The sequence below is a fragment of the Lotus japonicus genome, chromosome 4, assembly GCF_012489685.1.
Source record: "Lotus japonicus ecotype B-129 chromosome 4, LjGifu_v1.2".
NCBI lineage: Eukaryota > Viridiplantae > Streptophyta > Magnoliopsida > Fabales > Fabaceae > Lotus > Lotus japonicus.
The window spans coordinates 71,631,363-71,649,969 of NC_080044.1; the positions used below are offsets into that span (position 1 = coordinate 71,631,363).

The window sequence follows — 18,607 nt, forward strand, 5'->3', positions numbered from 1 at the left end:
AATTGCAAAAATGAGGTTGTGACTTGTGTTTTAAATGTGAACCGAGTGAAAATTTGGATTCTATAAAATTTCTGTGAAAAATCTGCAATTGAGTGTTGCCACATATCCAAATTGTGTTTTGTAATGTATATAGACGTTTGGTTTGCATTAAAAAAGTGTTTTGCAAAAATTGTGTTATGACATTGTGAGTACAAGTGCAAAACTAGCCATTTCGGGCCATTTTCTGCAATAACTGTGAAGTCTGCATTTTAATCCTTTGACCATGCTCAATTTTGCATTTTGATGTTGATCACTACATTTTAGATAAATTTCATGTTGAGTGTGGTGAGTTTTGAGGTTATGACGGTTGTTTATTCTTGAATGAGTGCTTTTGATGAGCTTGAGAGGTGATTTGAGGGAATTGTAAACAATTGAATTTTTGGGGACTTTCAACATGTTTTGAATGGTATTTGTGACTGTTTGTGAGGTCCTTTTTGAGAGTAAAATGAGGGTTGTAAGATTATGATCATAATGTGGCTTTCTAGTGCAAAATAAGCTTTATATAGAACCTAAGTTGGCTTTTGTGCTAGATGTGAGTGAAGGGTCAATATTAAGCTTTGCACAAGTTTCTTAGGGTCCATGATTATGAATGAATTCATTGGCATGCCCTAAAAAAATGTAAAACTCAAAATTCTACATTTTTGCTGATAGCGCCCGGCACGCTTCTGATAGCGCCCGGCCAAGGTGACCCCTGTAGCTGAGCGCCCGACAGCCTCCAGAGCATGCCCGACGCATAAAAAAATAGTAATAATAAAAGTCATAAGACTCACTTCTCTCTTTCAGAACAAGTTCTTCTTCTTTTCTCAAGTGGAGAACAACGTTTCTCTTCCATTCTTCTCACACTCTCAATTTTCTTCTTCCTCTCAAGGATTCAAGCCCAAATCTTTAGCTTTCTCTCTCTTCTCATGTCTCATCCCTCACTTTCCATCATGTAAGTTCAATTGTTTCTTTTCTCCTTCCTCTCTACTCCATGGAACAAGGTTGAACAATGTGGGGATTTTTGAAAATTGTTATTTATTTCTTGTGATTGGGTTGATCATGATTGGGTTTTGGTTGTTAGATTATGTGAACTTGCACTTTGAACATGATCACTTGGAATATTGAATTGGGAAAACACAGCCTTGATTTGGGTGTGCACACAAGGTGTTTGATGAAATGTGCAAGTGCTTGAAAGTGAACAAGTAATTTGAACCTTGTCGAAACTCAAATTGTACATACCTTGTGATTGAATAACAGTGAGGGATGTGCCTCAATTCTTTTATGAATGGGTTCCATGGTCATGAATGATAAAACTCAAATGCTTCCATGAAAGGAAGTGAGTAAAAACAGTTGTTTTTTTATTAAACCCCATGAGGGTTGTTTTGTATTCTAACATGCTTTGAAGTGGTTGTAAGGCACGTACATAATGATGCTTACATTGTTTGGCCCGAGGACAGGCCAACTGGTAGAGAGGGGGAGGGCAACAGTCAGAGAGCTGGAGATGGAGTTGCCACTTCTGGAGGTGGAGCAGTTGAGATTGATGATCTTGAGGATCGAGGACTCACCACTTACTGAGTGATTTATTTTAGTTTCAGTATTTTTAATACTTTAGTATGTTGGTACTTTAATTTTATGTTTTTGTTTTGGTACTTAGTTTTATGTTGGTACTATGCTTTATGTTTATTTTGGGAAGAGAGCTTTGTTTTGCTCAAACCTTGGATTTTTTTTTTTGGAATTGGTAAGTTTGAGAGCAAGCATGAACTATGAAATGCCAAGTTGAGCATGACTTTGTGTTTTTATATACATGATCATTGTGTTATGCACTCACTTGATGCCATGACATGATATTAATGCATCATTCACATGAGGTCATAGGCTCAATTTGTTTGAAAATGCTTGAAATCAGGGATACATACCTAAGCCGGGTGAGGGAGTGTGACCAAACACTAGTGAGATGAGAGAAAGAGAGAATCATCATTGTTTTACAAAGTTGAACTTGCTTGAGTCTCTAATTGTTTGGAATTGCATGGAAATGAAAGAAAATGATCAAGGCATTTTGTTCTTTAGTATAAATAACAACTTAGCCATATAGCCTACCATTACTTAGGAAATCACTTTGTTACCCCATTCGAGCCAATTTTTTTGATAATTTACTCGTTTTGTGTATGATCCCAAAGCCTAAAAAGAAAAACAATGTCTCTCCCTCACTTTCTTAGTTAAGAGAGCATGGATATGAGATTGTATAAATGTGTAAGTTAGGAGGAATGGAAAACCATTGAACATGTATTTTCTTCTCAATCTTTGTTCTTAAAAAAAATTGTATATGTAAAAAAAAAACACAAAAAAAAAGAAAAAGAAGAGGAAAAAGAAAGATTGAGAAGTGAAAAGGAATGAAAAGGTTGAGGTTTAGTATAAATGATAAAGAAATGGTGACAAAAGAGTGACTCTTCTTGGTTAATGAGGGAGTGAAAGGTGAATAGTTGTGATAGATATCATTTTATGCTCTCTTGGCTTGGAAGTCTTTGAATATCCAGAAAAACCAAGATTCTTTTGAAGCCAGGCCCCATTACAACCCTTGAAAGACCTATGTGATTCTTGATTAACCATGCAGTTCGATGATTACTGAGACAGGTAGCAAGCTTGATTTGTGTGATTCATTGATAGATTTGAGTGAAATACTTACCCTTTGATCTCTTGAGTTTTGCACTTCATGAAAAGTATTGAGTTAATCCTTGATTGAAAAGTAGAAAATTCAAATTGTGCTTGGGATCTCATATTGAATATGCTCTTGTCTCATGATTTTAGTTAATTGTGTGGGGTTCACATGATCTTTCTTGAGAAGTTTGTTTTGCAAAGAAAATCAGGCATATTGAGGAATCATTGGAAATGGTAGTTCATGAGTCATGCTTGTTTGAGAACAATTGTATATATGTGTTTTGATTGCCAATACCTTTTGTTTGAGGGCAAACAAGGTTCTAAGTTAGAGGGAGTTTGATAAGTGTCATATTTACCTAGTTTTGATGTGCAATTTAGACACTTATCTTTGTGATTAATGAGTTAAATTTGACAACTTCACCCTCTTTTGATTAGAACTTCTTAATATGTGAAATTTAGTTAGAATATGCACAAGCATTGATTCTAATCTAAAAAAGTGTTGTAGGATTGAAGATGGAAGAAAATGCAAAGCTTTGAGTAGGAAATGCAAATTTGAAGTTCCTGTGTGTCGGGCACTCCTCAGAGAGTGCTGGGCGCTCCTGTCGGTCAAGGGAACTTCACCTTGAAGAATGCAAAGTGTCGGGCGCTCCACAGAGAGTGTCGGGCGCTCCTGACGGTCAAGGAAACCTGACTTTGAAGAAAGCAGAGTGTCAGGCGCTCCTCAGAGGCCGCCGGGCACTCTGTCTGACGAATTTCCTATTTATAGCCCCCTCTTTAGGAATCTAGGAGATAATTTTGGACCAAAACTGAAACCCATCACTTAGGGAAAGATAGAACTCGAAGGAGAGCATCAAGGGACATATAGGAGACTAGAGAGAAGGCTTTGGAGCCGATTTCATCGCCGGGGAACCGTCACGTATTCGGTTTTTCATCGTTCTTCTTCTCTTTTATGATTGTAAAGCTATCCATGGAAATGGATAGCTAATTTCTCATTTGTTGGGATTAGAACTAGTTGCTTTGATGCTCATGTAATCTACTTGATTTCCTTTCATGCAAATTTCATGTTTCTATGCTAAAGAATCAATGGTTTTCTCTTTTGCTTCATGCTATATTTGAGGTTTGATCCCCTTGGGTATTTTGATTGATTCAAACTTGTGTAGGGAACTCGCACGTTCTTGAGTCCGAACTAGAGTTAATCATATGTTTCTTTTCCATGATTCAATGATTTTTACCTTGTGCTTCATGCTTGTTTTGGATTGATCACCTAAAACATGAATTTAGATTTAATAGGGCGGTGGGAACTAACTATTTAAATCTGAATTAGGTAAAATCAACTAATGATTCTAAGGTCTAGGGATAGGGTTAGATCATTAGTCTATTCAAACATCCATGTTTAATGCTACTCACTATTGTTAATCGTCAAGGGATTGAAGGTTAATATAGGGAGTTGATAATCTTCTACACCGGGGAACTGGGTAGTAAGATAAGAAATGGTGGGAGGAATCAATTTCATAGAACGATATTTGTATGTGAATCAATAGAATACATAGAGGTCGAACAACGAAACTCTAATCCCAGCAAAACTATCTACCTTGGTGAATCCAACTCTTTTTATCTTCTTGATTTATGTTTTTATGTTCTTAAACAAACAATCAATCTCTTTGTAAACCATTATTTGAGTTTGTTAACTATTAAACGGCATAAGTATTACACCTCCCTGTGGATACGACAAAACCCTTTACTATACTACAATTGAGTCTTGAGAGATTCAAACGTAGAGTGGTAAAATATCTTTCATCACCCCACTCATTTTACACATATAATATTATATGTCAAATATTACTACTAGTACTCAATTTTTTTTTTGGAGACTTTGGGGGAGCTGAGGCTCCTCCCTGTCATATAAAAGCTCCCTTACGGAAAGGTGGAAGGAGAAGGAAACAGTGGAACGTTGAGCTGAGGAGAAGGGGTGAAACGTCTCGGATTGAGAAGGATGAGAGGTTGAGTCCAAGTATTGTAGTTGAGCCTGGGATGGGTTCCTACAAAGGTACTCGGATGCCTAAGTTAGTTCAAGAACCATCGTTGGGAAATCACTAAGTGTTATGTTGAATACCTGCATGAGGTCTTAGTGACCGAGCCTTATATACATGTCTGATGGGCTAGGGTATCCCTAGGTGGAGTCCTGATGAATGACTAGATTTTGGGCGCCCCTCCGTCGTTGGATCCTTTTCAGGCTCCTAGTAGGCAGAGGCTAAACCTCGAGCCTCGTTCCTAACCCCTGCAACTAGTGTCTAGGGTCAGCGATGGAATGGTTGAGGTGATTCGGAGCTTACATCCAGTTGGCGACAGTCGCACTCGATACGTCTAGTGTCTAGTATGGTCGGCCAAGCTCCATCGTCTCAGGTCTCGAGTTGGTGGTCGGGCTTGGTTGGATGGTCAATTTTGCCGCCTTATAAAAACATTGACTATTAAAAAAAAAAGATTTTGAACACTTAGAGAACTAATATGGTCAATTTTGCCGCTTCCAGAAACATTGACTATTAAAAAGAGATTTTGAACACTTAGATTGTTGGAATCAAGTGTTAGAGTTAAGTCCCACATCGGAGAAGTCAGGGCAAGAGGGGGAGTTTATAAAGAGATAGACCCATAAACCTAATGCCTTAAGGTTTTGGGTTAAGATGTGGTGTCCAAGATCTCCTTGGTGTCTCCCCTAGACCTTGACTCATGGGTCCTCGCCGTGACTCTCCCAACAAGTGGTATCAGAGCCGATGGTTCGTGGGACCATGGTAACGACTCCTTGTGTCGAAAGTCTTCCTAGCATGTGGCTAGGTGGCGGGTTCCGTTGAGCAACGAATGGCGTTACAAAGGTGGATAGCTTCCGCAAACGGGAGGACCATGGATGATGTGGTTGAGGGACTCACACTTGAGGGGGAGATTGTTGGAATCAAGTGTTAGAGTTAAGTCTCACATCGGAGAAGTCAGGGCAAGAGGGGGAGTTTATAAGGAGATGGACCCATGCGGGTTCCGTTGAGCAACGAACGGCGGTACAAAGGTGAATAGCTTCCGCAAACGGGAGGACCATGTATGATGTGGTTGAGGGACTCACACTTGAGGGGGAGATTGTTGGAATCAATTGTTAGAGTTAAGTCCCACATCGGAGAAGTCAGGGCAAGAGGGGGAGTTTATAAGGAGATGGAACCATAAACCTAATGCCTTAATGTTTTGGGTTAAGATGTGGTGTCCAAAATCTCCTTGGTGTCTCCTCTCGGCCTTGGCCCATGGGTCCTCGCCGTAACTCTCCCCAACATAGATAACTAATATGGTCAATTTTGCCGCCTTCCAAAAACATTGACTACGTCTGGTGTCTAGTATGGTCGACCAAGCACCAACTGTGAATGATGCACTTATAATGTTAACTATGAATCTTTAGACAATTTTAGATATTATTCTTAACTTTCTCTTCTATTATATTCTTGTAATTTTTTTTATTTCAATCACTTTGTTTTTTTCATATTATTTTATTAGATATATCTTTTACTTTTTTCTTTTATTTTATCTCTACAATTGGAATAAGGGTGAAATGTTTTTTTTTTTCATTTTTATATTATAATCTAATTTTGTCTTAGGTGAATGGTTGGTGAATACATGTAGGAGGTAAATAAGAAGAGTGAGAAAACAAGAGAGAAATAAGAGTCTATTTTTAGGGGCGGAGCTAGGATTTTGACACTCGGGTGACTAAATATCAAACAAAAAATTAATTTTGCTATCCAGGACCAAGAAAAAATTCATTCATGTGCAGACCGCTATGCCATTGACTGTTCTATGATCTGTCTTACCTTGTAAAATATATTAATTATCATCTGGGCTAGAAGAAAAATAGACATAGTATTGGGATGAATATCGAAAAGATTCGGGGGCGCGGAGCACCGGTAAACCACTCCGGTGGCACCGCCCCTGCCTATTTGTATATCAATTAAAAAGTATAACACATCACAATGCATTTTTTTGTTGGAATGTATTGAAATGTATTATTTATTCTTACACTTATTGATTGTATCTAAACATACTATAAATAATATGTTATATGCATAGAGAAAAGTGATATAAGGTTGAAGTGTTTAAAAATCAGAATTATATGTGTGTTAATAGACTGATTATTTTTATGTGACACACTCACGTGTTTCATGAAGTTTATGTGGCTTTTTTTAACACATTTTTAGTTTGGATTAATGATAAAACTTAGATCAAGTTCTTGTATATCTTCATTTTGTCAAGTTCTCAATTTAAACAATGATAAATGGACTTCTTTTTTTGATGATAAATGATAAATGGACTTTGTTTCAAGTAAAAGAGAAAATGAGATTGAAATATTATGTAATGAATCCAAGCGCTTTTCAATTCATCAAAAACATGAAGAAAAAAAAAAGTTTTTGAATCATTTCTCGATTTGTTCGTGTCATCCTTTTCTTTTTTGTTATTAAGCCGTTTTCATATATGGACATGCAATTGGGCCTAATCCGGAGAAAAACTACACACTTTGGGCTTCAAAGTGTTTGGGCCATTAATCAAAAAGAGACCAAAATAAAAACAAAAATTTAATACCATTATTGAAGGGGGTCGCGCGAACGCAGGCCCCCACTACCACAAATTATGACGTAGGCTCCACCACTTGGGTAGACCTTAAAATAGCACCCCTCCTAAGAGCATCTTCAATGGTAGAAACTTATTTTGGGACTTTACTCATTTTTTGTGGGTCCAGATTGTCACATAGGATTTAAGACATTCATAAGGTCTCTATGCACATTTCACTATAGTGGTTGAGATCTTATTTTACTTTTGACCGGGCCCACAATATCTAATATATTAATATTATTTATTTCCCTCCTTATTTTTCACTTTGGTTATGGTATTAGAGGAGAGAGAAAAAAATATTATTTTATTTAAGATCTCACATTTGTGAGTACCTGAGCTAAGGCACGGATCTTAGCTTTTGCTAAAATCTCATGTCATGTAAGATAGTTCCAATGGTGGGATATAACAAGATCCGAATCTTATTTTAAGATATCAAAATAAGGACTTCATTAGAGATGTTTTAAGTGCAATGTAGGTCACTACCCTAGACCATGGGCTTTCTTGATCACCCATAGATCCCGTCCAGGTAAGTATGTTGCTTGAATACACGCATTTCGTTTTTATAACCAAACTTCCTCATAATTGGTCTGCTGTTTTCGATGTGGGACTGGATTCTCCTCACAACTTTTTCTCCTCTTCCATGTGGTATATGCTACTGTGCTATCTTGGGTTCTTCCATCAACAATTGTTGCAAGAGCTTTGCTTTGGTGATCAAAACAACAAATAATTACAAAAGACCAACATCTAACTAAATACTACACCAAAATTCAACCGTAAACTCAAGTGATGAGTGAAGAAACGAAATGGCTTGTACTAGTGGTGTCACAAGTAAACATAAATGCTTATGTACCTTTCCAGTAGCTGTATTTGTGAATTTTATTTCATTATGAATGGAATAGCAGTTATTGAATGTTTTTCTTCTCTTTGAGGAGTGTGAATTCCATTTATATGTGGAGCATTGTGGTTAGTGATGATAGACTGATAGAAAAAATCAGATTTTTGTCAGGCCTTTAACAATCTATTTTTGGGTAAATTAAAACTTTTTTAACCAGTTTCATTATTAAAATCACTGTGGGGTGATCCTGTTGCAGATCATCATAAGTGTTGGCATAGACCTGAAGCCACGACTGACGAATGGCCACTCGCAGAAGTGAACGTTGAAATACAAGAGTGAATACTGAACTCCCACATTGGATGGAAAATCAAGGCTGGATACTTTTGCTGACAAGAATGGAGGATCTTATAGTGAGAATTTACCTGAAGTTACATATTGTAACTTAACTGGATGTGGGGGTGAGCTTTTATTGGCAGCTAGTTGGTTGTATCATGCTACAAATGATGATTCTTACCTTGAGTATGTGATCGACTGGCGAAAATGGAGGAGAGTGAGCTCAAATACTAATTTAATTTTGATGTCTAAAACATGACTGAATGGATAGGATCAGAAAAATCAACCAAGTCAATTAAGAATCTGGATGATTTAATATTATAGATAGTAGTGCTTTTGTAGCTTCCTTTTATGTTATTCACCAGGTAATGAACAGCATAAAGATTGAACTATGACAGAGGGACTTCGATTACTTGAATAATTCTATACATCAAACTGGTTATTTGATAAATTATATCAGGTTAGACAACATAAAAATAGTACCAGCTTAGGTAGATCCTGCACCTACATTTGACAGCGTGTACATTGTCTCAATTCACTTTCCATTCATTATGCGCACTACATTTTGTACCAACAAGATTTTCTCAACATTGACTAGAGAATCAATAAAATTAACATCAAGATTTAAAACGGTATAAACCCTCCATTAAAGTACCCGAATCGAGAACCAAAAGAGTACTTATGTTTATGGAGTTTATATAAAGAGAATACAGAATGTCCAAATTTAAAATTAAAGCATATACAATCAAACTTCCTTATAGAAAGGTTTTTTGCACATTCAGAAACACAAAGACATTTTTATAGATCTAAATGACAACTAATGTTCAAGATCAGTATGTAAGTCTCAATTTCTTCACTTCAAGCCTTCATCCCGTATCTCGTGTACATAAACATTTCAATTCCTCTTATGGGTCGGATTGGAAGGAATTTATGTGTAACATGCGACACATGAGTAGTTGCACCAAAATCCAACCATAAGGTATTAGTTACTTTAATACGATTTGATTCGAATCTAATTGAAACATAATATTTACATTTCTTTTCGGACAATTTTTCTTGAAATATCCAACCTTGTGCGTGAGCTAGAAAAGCTTACAAAAGTACCATACATTCTCCTTATGGATTCAACCCTCTTTAACATTCATGACTTTGTTCTTCTTCTATTCCTTTTTACTTAGTTTAACCATGTTACTACTGGTGAGTCATGAGATGAATGAAGTGATCTTTCACTTTCTTTCATCTCCCTTCCTCTTGAACCAACACGACCTTAATTTCTTGAAAGTTCCATTTTTCCTTAATGGTGATGTCATTAATGTGAAACTGGTCAAACTCATAATGAAGTGTGTATATAATGAATTATAAAAGGAAAAACTCACTTACATCAATACTTATGAACTTTAGCTCTGCTGCCAGATTCGACATACTTCTAACATGATCATGAATGGGTTGAGACCGATTAAACATTTTAGTCATCAACTCACTCATTAGATCATTCACAATAGACTTAAGAATTATGTCCAATCGGGAGTTCTCCTTGAATTTCTCCATAGTTTCCCTTCCATTGTCTCTTTTGAGCATGAATGGATTAACATTTTAAGTAATTGTCATTCTCATTAAGTTTAAGTACAATTTGTTAGACCTTTATCAAGTCTCATAAAGAGACTCGTCATCATCCATACTAGTTGACAAACTTTGCATCCATAGCTTTAACAAGGTCCAAATCCATAATACCACTCATTTGCTATTGTTTACCCGTCTGTTTTGCTTTTAATGTACTGATAAGTACTCTCTTTTTTTTTAGTTTTATGTGATTTTTTTATCTTAAATTATTTTTTTCATATACAAAGTGTGTAAAAGAAACTAAAATGAAATAAGATATTATTAATAAAATCACAAAACAAAAAAAAGTAATTTAATTTCTTTATGTGCCAAAAAAAACAATTTATTTTTAAATATCGAGATAGTATATATTTAATTTTTAAATTAAATTAATCTTTATCAGTTGAATTATGATATACTAGTTTGATTCTGTGTTACCTCACTATGTCGTAATGTTGAACATAAAAGCAATTCTGCTATATATGAAACGAGTAGCTTCCCTTTCTAAACGACGAGTTTAACAACTTGACTCACACGCACTCTGTCTCTGATGATCCTTCCTTCCTAATCCTCCCTCCACCAAAACCCGCAACCACCGTGCTCGTGAAGAATTCCATAGCTTCCTTCATCGATTTGAACTGTTCGCCGCCGCTGGCATTCCTTTCCGGCGACGATGACCATCGACTTAGATTCAATCACTCGCAGAGTCGAGGTTGACAATCGCATTCCCCTCCGTTATTACTACCGAATCGCCGATAACCTCCTCAAGCAGGTAAACACACAACAACTCCTTCAATTTCGATTTCACATCGTCAATTTTATTAGGGCTTCGCCATGTTATCTGGAATTTTCTCGAGGATGAACGAACTTTTAGTTTCCAGAAACGAATTCATAATCATCTATGAAAGATGCGATCGTAACTGTTGCAAATCAATATGAAATTGATGTATAGTGGAATGCTAATTGCTAAATTCGTCATGCTAGTTTTGTGTAGAATAGCTTGAACTTTGATTTGATGTACAAATGTGTGTTAGTTGCTTTTGGATGTTTACTTGAGTGATGAATTTTGTTATTGTTAACAGGCTAGTATATACCGAGCGGAGAATAATGTAGTCGACTTGTATATCATACTCCTTAGATTTATAAGGTAAAAGAATGAAAGTTTGATGGTTTTTCTTTGTGGTGAACTCGTAAGATTGCTGTGAAATTAAATATAATCAAAGAATGTGTTTTGCCCTTAACATACCTAATTTTATCTTGTGAAGTTTGATTTCTGAAACGATTCCATACCATCGAGATTATCAAGCTTCACTTCCTAATGAAAGAGCAGCATTTAAGAGGGTGAGTAGATGATTTGCCGCTTCTTGTGGTGTATGTGTGTGTTTTTTTTTGTTTTTTTTATTTGATGTTTGGTCTTGTTGTCCTTTTGTTATTGGTTGCAGAGATCATTAGTTGTATTGGATGAGGTTGAGTCTTTGAAGCCTGAATTTAAACGCCGGGTGGAAAAATTGAATGAATCACGTGCAAAAGCTCCGTTGCCTATAGAAAATGGCTTTGATATGGCTTTGCAGAGTTCAGTGAATTCCTCTTTGGACTGGCCAGCTGTCAACAAAAGTTATAAAACGAGCATGGATTTTAAACAGGTTGGGAATGGATCATAATTTTTAAATGTCAATTGCTGGGGGAAATTCTCAATCTACTTTCATCTTTGCCTTGGTAGAACAACTTGAAATGCTTGAAAATTGATCCATTTTATAATTTTCTGTGTGTTTACCAACATACATATTTGATGGAGTTGTTAAAACTTTATACTTTTTTTCTCTATTGTGCTTGCATGTGGTTTAGACTTCTTACTATTATCAACTCTTGTTTTTCCACTGCAGCCTGCTGGGCACTCTGCCTGGAATTATAATAATAATGTGTTATCTTCAAATTCCATGGCTATTGACAAGCAGCTTCAAAAATTGTAAGTTTTTCTACCTAATCATATTCTATTTTTCTGAAACTTTCCAGGGTCCTACTAATAAGAGAAAATTTGAGTGGCAAGTGGCAACTTTTGGGGTTTGGCCATTAATGGAGATTGGAGATAAATACAGTCAAATTAGGAAATTGGGATTACCGATGTTCATTATTTTAACTTTCCTTTTTGTCTGCAATTGAATTTTCTTTTGGGCATTTAGGTGTCTGAGTGAATTTCATGTTGCAGGTTTAGTTGTTGGTTTTCCTTCCTGTCTACATCTCCCCCAGTTATCCCCCCCCCCCCGGCCACCCCAAAAAAAAGAATAAAGTAAAAGACAAAGAATAAACTTAAGAGTATTTTATTTTAACAGTTTATAGGCATGATAAACCTCGTTGTCTACCTTACTGGATCAAATTCTAACGCTTTATCTATGCTTTGTTCGGTTACACACTATTCAATGCCATTTTCATTCATTACACGTCTAGCATGTATTCCTGCTTTGTTGTTTCAACAGCATGTGTGTTTCATATTAACCTTGTGAATTGAGGAGGTTCTGCCTTGCAAATTTTATATATTTCAAAAGAAAAAACATGCTACTGTGGGGGGAAATATATAATTATTCTTTGGACTTTGCAGATCTCTTGGTGTAGCCACTCCTAAGAAGGAGACCTTATCTAGACACTCATTTTTAGGACCAAATGGTCTTCGGGGCCAATGGCTTGGACCTAGTGCAGAAATAAAGGTAAAATGGAAGTGTTTCCTTCTTAGGTTAAGTAACCATGAATTGTCTTTAATTCTGATATAATATTTGTAGAATTTATTGGATTTAAGGCATAAAGCATAAAAAAGGAGATAACAGAGCCTTAATACTCTGAGATTGAAATTGAAATGATATGATATGATGTGTTTCAAATCACAAAACAAATAGCATGACCCTTATTTACGCGAATACTAGTCCCAAAGTCCTAATTAAATTTGGAAATAAATCATGAAATATAAGAAAGTATGGAAACCCATCCTAGGAGCTAATATAAATATAAGATACTTAAAATTACTGTAAATATACTATGATATATTTTCATATATTCTAACGATATTGATAATTGGATATTGGTTTTTGTGCAGGTTCAATATCCTAGCAGTAGTGATCTCACACAGCCCAAAGATTCAAGGTTTTGCTCATTTGTTTTAATTTGTAATTGAAGAGAGTGTCCTTTTTTTTGTTTCATATATTCATGCTATGCAAATTGCATGATTTTCATGTTCTCAATATTTGTTCTTTTTATTAAGTTGTCTATTCCTATTGTCCATTTCAAAGAATAGTTTCTTAACTAGAGCTATATTTTGACATTTCTTATTAAAATGTTGTTTGTCACTTTAACTGCTCAAACACTTACTATTTTGTTGTTCTTGCTGATAGCCTGACTCAGGCTGGACAATATGATCTTGTGGCAGTTAAAGATGATCAAGGACCAGTTACATCAACGATGGACTCGGTACTGTCCTTGGATGATGGAAGATGGATGCGTCCTACTGTTGAGTCTTATGCTCCTCTTGTAACTGAATCAAGGGAGGACCCCTTACAGTTGCTCAACATCAAGCAACCTTTGCCTCCTCCTGTCCTTGCTCAGGTGTACCCAGAGCGTGCCCCTATTCCTCCTTCAAAAGTTGCAGATCCAAGGCCAGGACCAGCAAAATCTTCTCATGATTCTGAGCATGGTCCCACTACATATCAACACCTACATGTGGTAAGCCTATTTTAATTTTCTGGGACAAGTGTGCACCATATATCTTGTACTCTCATATTTGGTTTTGTTTAGTTATTATGCTGGGTAGAAGTTATTATAATTCCACTTTTGATTGCAGCCTGTCAAAATGATGGAAGAGTTTTTGAGATTGGCTTTGGAAAACACACAGAAGAACTTAGAGACATGTGGTGTTCTTGCAGGGTCTCTGGTAAGAGCAGTCTTGATTTTGTGCACTTCCAACTTCTAGAAAATCTTGTGGATTCTAATTTTAATAGTTATTTGTCTTTGCACTTTGGGTGGCTCTAGAAAAACAGGGTTTTCCATATCACGACACTTATAATCCCAAAGCAGGAATCGACATCAGACTCGGTAAGATAATGTTCTTATTTAAGTTATTGCTTTACATTTTCTATTATAAGCTATTATACTCAGGGTTCATAATCCTTTAAAAGGCTACATTTTCTACATTTGTCTTACTCCTATTATATCCTGTCAAACAAAATAAAACTGTAACACTGCTTTGAGGTCGTGATGCATGCACATATGTGGTGATTGGTTAATGTTGCATAAATGGGATTTATTGCTATCTGGGATAATTTCTTAACACTTATAGTGGAAACTGGAAATGGTGCTTTGTTTTTCATTGTTAGTGTAAATTAGAATTTTTTACTTTTATTTTTAAAGATAACTGATGTGTTATTCAGTATTCACTTTTGTTTTTAAAGATAAGTGGTTCTTTAGTCCATTTTGGTGGAGTTATACTTGGGAATTCCAATGACTGTGATAGACCCTGTGGTACTGAGGTTTGTGTAGAGAATGGTACAAAAATCGTGGAGCATAATAGACTGCTTACATGGCTGTGGGAATTTGGTGAGAAGGGGATTCAGTTAGGTTGAGTGGGGACAATTGTGAAGAGAATGGAGGGCAGAAGGTAGGCGAACATTGGGTTAAGAATTGGGCCTTAAGGAGGGTGGAAGCATACCCTCAAAGCTCTATGGAGTTTTCATAATTTGTTTGTTGTTTGTTAGTGTCAGTGATTTTCCAGTGGTTCTGATATCTGTAATTGAGGTTTATTTTTAATTTTATTTTCGATCAAGGAATGAGTTTATATTAGATTGTAAAGTGGAATAATGCATATCATATATCAATTGAGCTAACATGGAGTGAAGTACTCATTTAGGAAACCTGGATTCAGTTTCTCATAGTTCCTTATTTTTTCCCATTTATGTGATGCTATTTTCCATTCAGCAACAACGCATCTAATTGAGAATTCATTTTTCAGTGTCAAACATTGAATGAAGAAGAAATTTTTGAAGTTCAAGACGGCTTATCACTTTTTTCTTTGGGTTGGATACATGTAAGTACTTCATTACCTTAGGCTATCTGAATTATATTCATGAATAATTAATTCTTCTTTCCTGTGCGGCGACAGCATAAAACTACGTAGTAGTGATTTTTCTTCTCCTGTACCTCCTGATTTCAAGGCTTCTTAGATTCTGATGCAAGTAGTGGCCTATAAACTTGGCTATCTTATGTCGCTGTCATGTCTATACAGTAGTAAGGATTATTTATTGATCACGTGCTTCTCTTTGTAATCCTGATATAGACTAATGATAGAACTGGTTATGCTGAAATTCTCCATCAAATAATTTACTTTCTGATCGTGATAACAATTTAATACTACACAGATTAAAAAAAAAAGGTTCAAATTTCAGCTGAATTTAATGGTTCTGTTTGATGGAATAAAGTTGTAGGGGTCAATGACTCATCTATAAGAGTTAACAAGCACGCCGAATCATTTCATAATGTTTCGGGCAAAAAAAAATAGCCATCAATTTTTTGTATCAATATGGCTGTGAGGAAAGCAGAAAAGCATATTGAAATGCACTTTAGTACATCAGATGAGTTGTAGTAATAATAAAAGGATGACTGAGTCCTTTTAATTCCTTTTTCCTCTCGGGGGCTTTGGAGTGTACTCTGATGTAAAATATTTAACACAGAAGAAGAATTGATAGTAAAAACTTGTATGTTACTATTTGGTCCTGGCAAAGGTTGCTCTCTTTTTGTTTTTTAGTTCCACCCCCCGTCTCAGCTATTTTATCTTTATCTTAAAGATGATAATTTCTGTCCAGCTGTTTATGAATCTATTACTACTAAAGTTCCCATCGGCCAGAACATACTGATGTTTTGGTGGTTGGGTGCATCAATAGGTTTTAGCCCATTACTAGGTACAATTGAAGATGACAAGCCTTTTGATTTTATTTCAATCATTCTTTGTTAGCATATTTTCTGTAACTTTTACCTTGTGTGCATGATTAAAATGTCTGTATTAACTTATTTCTCTTTTGATTTCAGACTCACCCGTCACAAACTTGCTTCATGTCATCTGTGGATTTGCACACACATTACTCATATCAGGTAATAGATAGCCGTCTAAGTTGAATTTCCTGGAATATTAATACACTAAAGCTAATATAATATAGACCTCCATTTAAAACACAAATAGTTGTGGTTTAATAATAGTGTTGCAGATGATTGAGTAGGTGAAAGAGAATTTGATAGTGTATGATTTTTAACCTAACTTGTATGAGAATTTAATGTATAATATATGAAGTGGATAATTCCTAATAATTTGAAAGTTGCGTGTAAGACTTAAGTAAAAACAATGGAGAAGCTTTATTTTCTCAATTTGATATAATCATATAAGTACTTATAGCATTCCTATATTTCACTTTAATTGTACTTAACTGGTCGGGTATGTATTTCGTGGTTTCATTTTAGATCATGTTGCCGGAGGCAATTGCTATTGTCATGGCCCCTACAGATACAGCAAGGTAACCCGTTTTTCTCTTGGCATTCATGAATCATGATCATCACACATTAAAAATAAAAATATCTACAATATAACCCATATCTTGATCTTAGCTTTGGGTTTCATTTTAATTAGAATTTGTCCAATAATATATTAAGATGCTTTATTTTAAAATGAATTATTGTTATCTTAATATGTTTTGCTTCCTGTAACTAATTAGAACTCTCTGCATTTGTGCGGCACTGCAGTCCACATGGCATATTTCATCTGTCTGATCCAGGTGGTGTGTCGATAATTCGTAACTGTCAACAAAGTGGATTTCATCCCCATGAGGAGCCTTCGGATGGAAGTCCAATCTATGAGCACTGCTCTCATGTCTATATAAATGCTAACTTGAAGTTTGATGTTGTTGACCTACGAAAGAGATGATTGATCTATCCACAAACTACAAGTACAGTGATTTGCTGCATATTTTCTACCTGAAGACGCCATGCCAAAAAATGCCTTGCTATAGTGGATTCTTTTTTATTTGTAAACTATGATAGAGGATACTTATAGCCAGGTCCATGATTTTGTACTCCACTAGTGAAACAGTGAAAGATAGTTGTATAAATCTAGTGATATTTATTTAATGTGCAGGTGAAGAAATGAGAAACGTAACAAAAAAAATCCTGATATGTATCATTTGGATCTGTGTTATACAGAAACATACTACAAATTTGATATGCCTTGCTGACCAAAGAAGAAATTATGTACAAAAAGGCTGTGTTTGATTAAGAGTATTGGAAAACTCTATGTACATTAAAGCAGTGGAAGGTATTATTTACAGTACCTACATGCGTTGCCACGAAAAATTTAGAAGTCTTTTTTCTTAAATAAAACTATTATTTTGTGTAAATATTGATCATGTTCACCAAATATGTAACATTGTTTTGATTCACCACGGGTGTTTGTGTCGGCTTTCGCACACCTCGACTACGGCCCCGTTTGAAAAAACAGCTTAATTAAGCGCTTATGGTCATAAGTGCTTATGACATAAGCGCTTATTCATAAGTTATTTTTAAAAATTTATTGAAATAAATAAAAAATAAGCTGTATATAAGAATAAGCTGTTTTTCATAAGCTATCATGAGTAGCTTATGAAAATAAGCTGAAAATAGCTTACGGCATGCCATAAGCCCTCCCAAACACTGACATAAGAGCTTATGCTGTCAGATAAGCTCAAATAAGCTCTTCCAAACTGAGCCTAATTGTGCTCGCGGTGCATGAATCCTACTTCCAAGCATTATTTGTTTTTGAAGCGATCCTGGGAGCTCCAATTTGACCCCAAATTGTCCTAATGATAGCCTCTAGGCCAAGAGGCTTGGTTTATGTAACCTTAAACAACTATTATTTACAGCAAAAAATTACATATCAGCTGTGAAATGTGATCTTGGCTGACCCCAGTGTGACAAGTCAACACATTTGTTAGTGAAGGAGTCACCATCAGTGACACATAGTTCTTGGTAAATTTATTTAATTAGATCCCATGCCACCTAGCATAAGGTGAGAGATATGGCTGAGCTAGCTACGTACTGTCCTTTTGAGTAGGAACTAAAATCAGAGTGTGTGTATATCAATATATTTACAGAACAGGAAAAGTATTCCACTGAGAAAGCATTCATGTAAGGGTAACTCTTCAAAAGAATTAAATGACCAAAACAAGAAGGGTGCAACCGTGTGCCGTGTGTCCAATGGCCCAAAGAATGTCTCTATCGGATTATAATCCTCTCATATCATATAACAATGTCACGTAACACATTATTTTCACTTTTTTTATGCACATATATTCTGAGAATTTCACCTCTTTAATGCGTATAAAGAGAATTACGAAATTTCAGCTTAACGATATCAAGTGATTTTTTTACATGAAAGAATCTTGATCGACCTCGGTTCATAGTATAATTGTTGACCAAAAAAGAAACGTTTACTTTCTCCACCCCAAAGGTATGCTGAGTGGTTTTTTGGTACCAGTA

At 35.7% G+C, this 18,607-nt stretch overlaps 1 protein-coding gene across 1 annotated transcript; it reads left to right on the forward strand.

The window, feature by feature from the left end:
* Positions 1–10,526: 10,526 nt before the first annotated feature.
* LOC130712028 (AMSH-like ubiquitin thioesterase 3) lies at positions 10,527–17,374 on the forward strand. The gene is made up of 14 exons (XM_057561849.1): positions 10,527–10,844; positions 11,155–11,219; positions 11,338–11,413; positions 11,515–11,715; positions 11,956–12,038; positions 12,669–12,774; positions 13,158–13,204; positions 13,453–13,780; positions 13,899–13,988; positions 14,087–14,149; positions 15,063–15,137; positions 16,136–16,198; positions 16,562–16,614; positions 16,841–17,374. The coding sequence occupies exons 1-14, from the start codon at positions 10,746–10,748 to the stop codon at positions 17,019–17,021; spliced, it is 1,530 nt and encodes a 509-aa protein (XP_057417832.1). The 5' UTR covers positions 10,527–10,745; the 3' UTR covers positions 17,022–17,374.
* Positions 17,375–18,607: the final 1,233 nt, after the last annotated feature.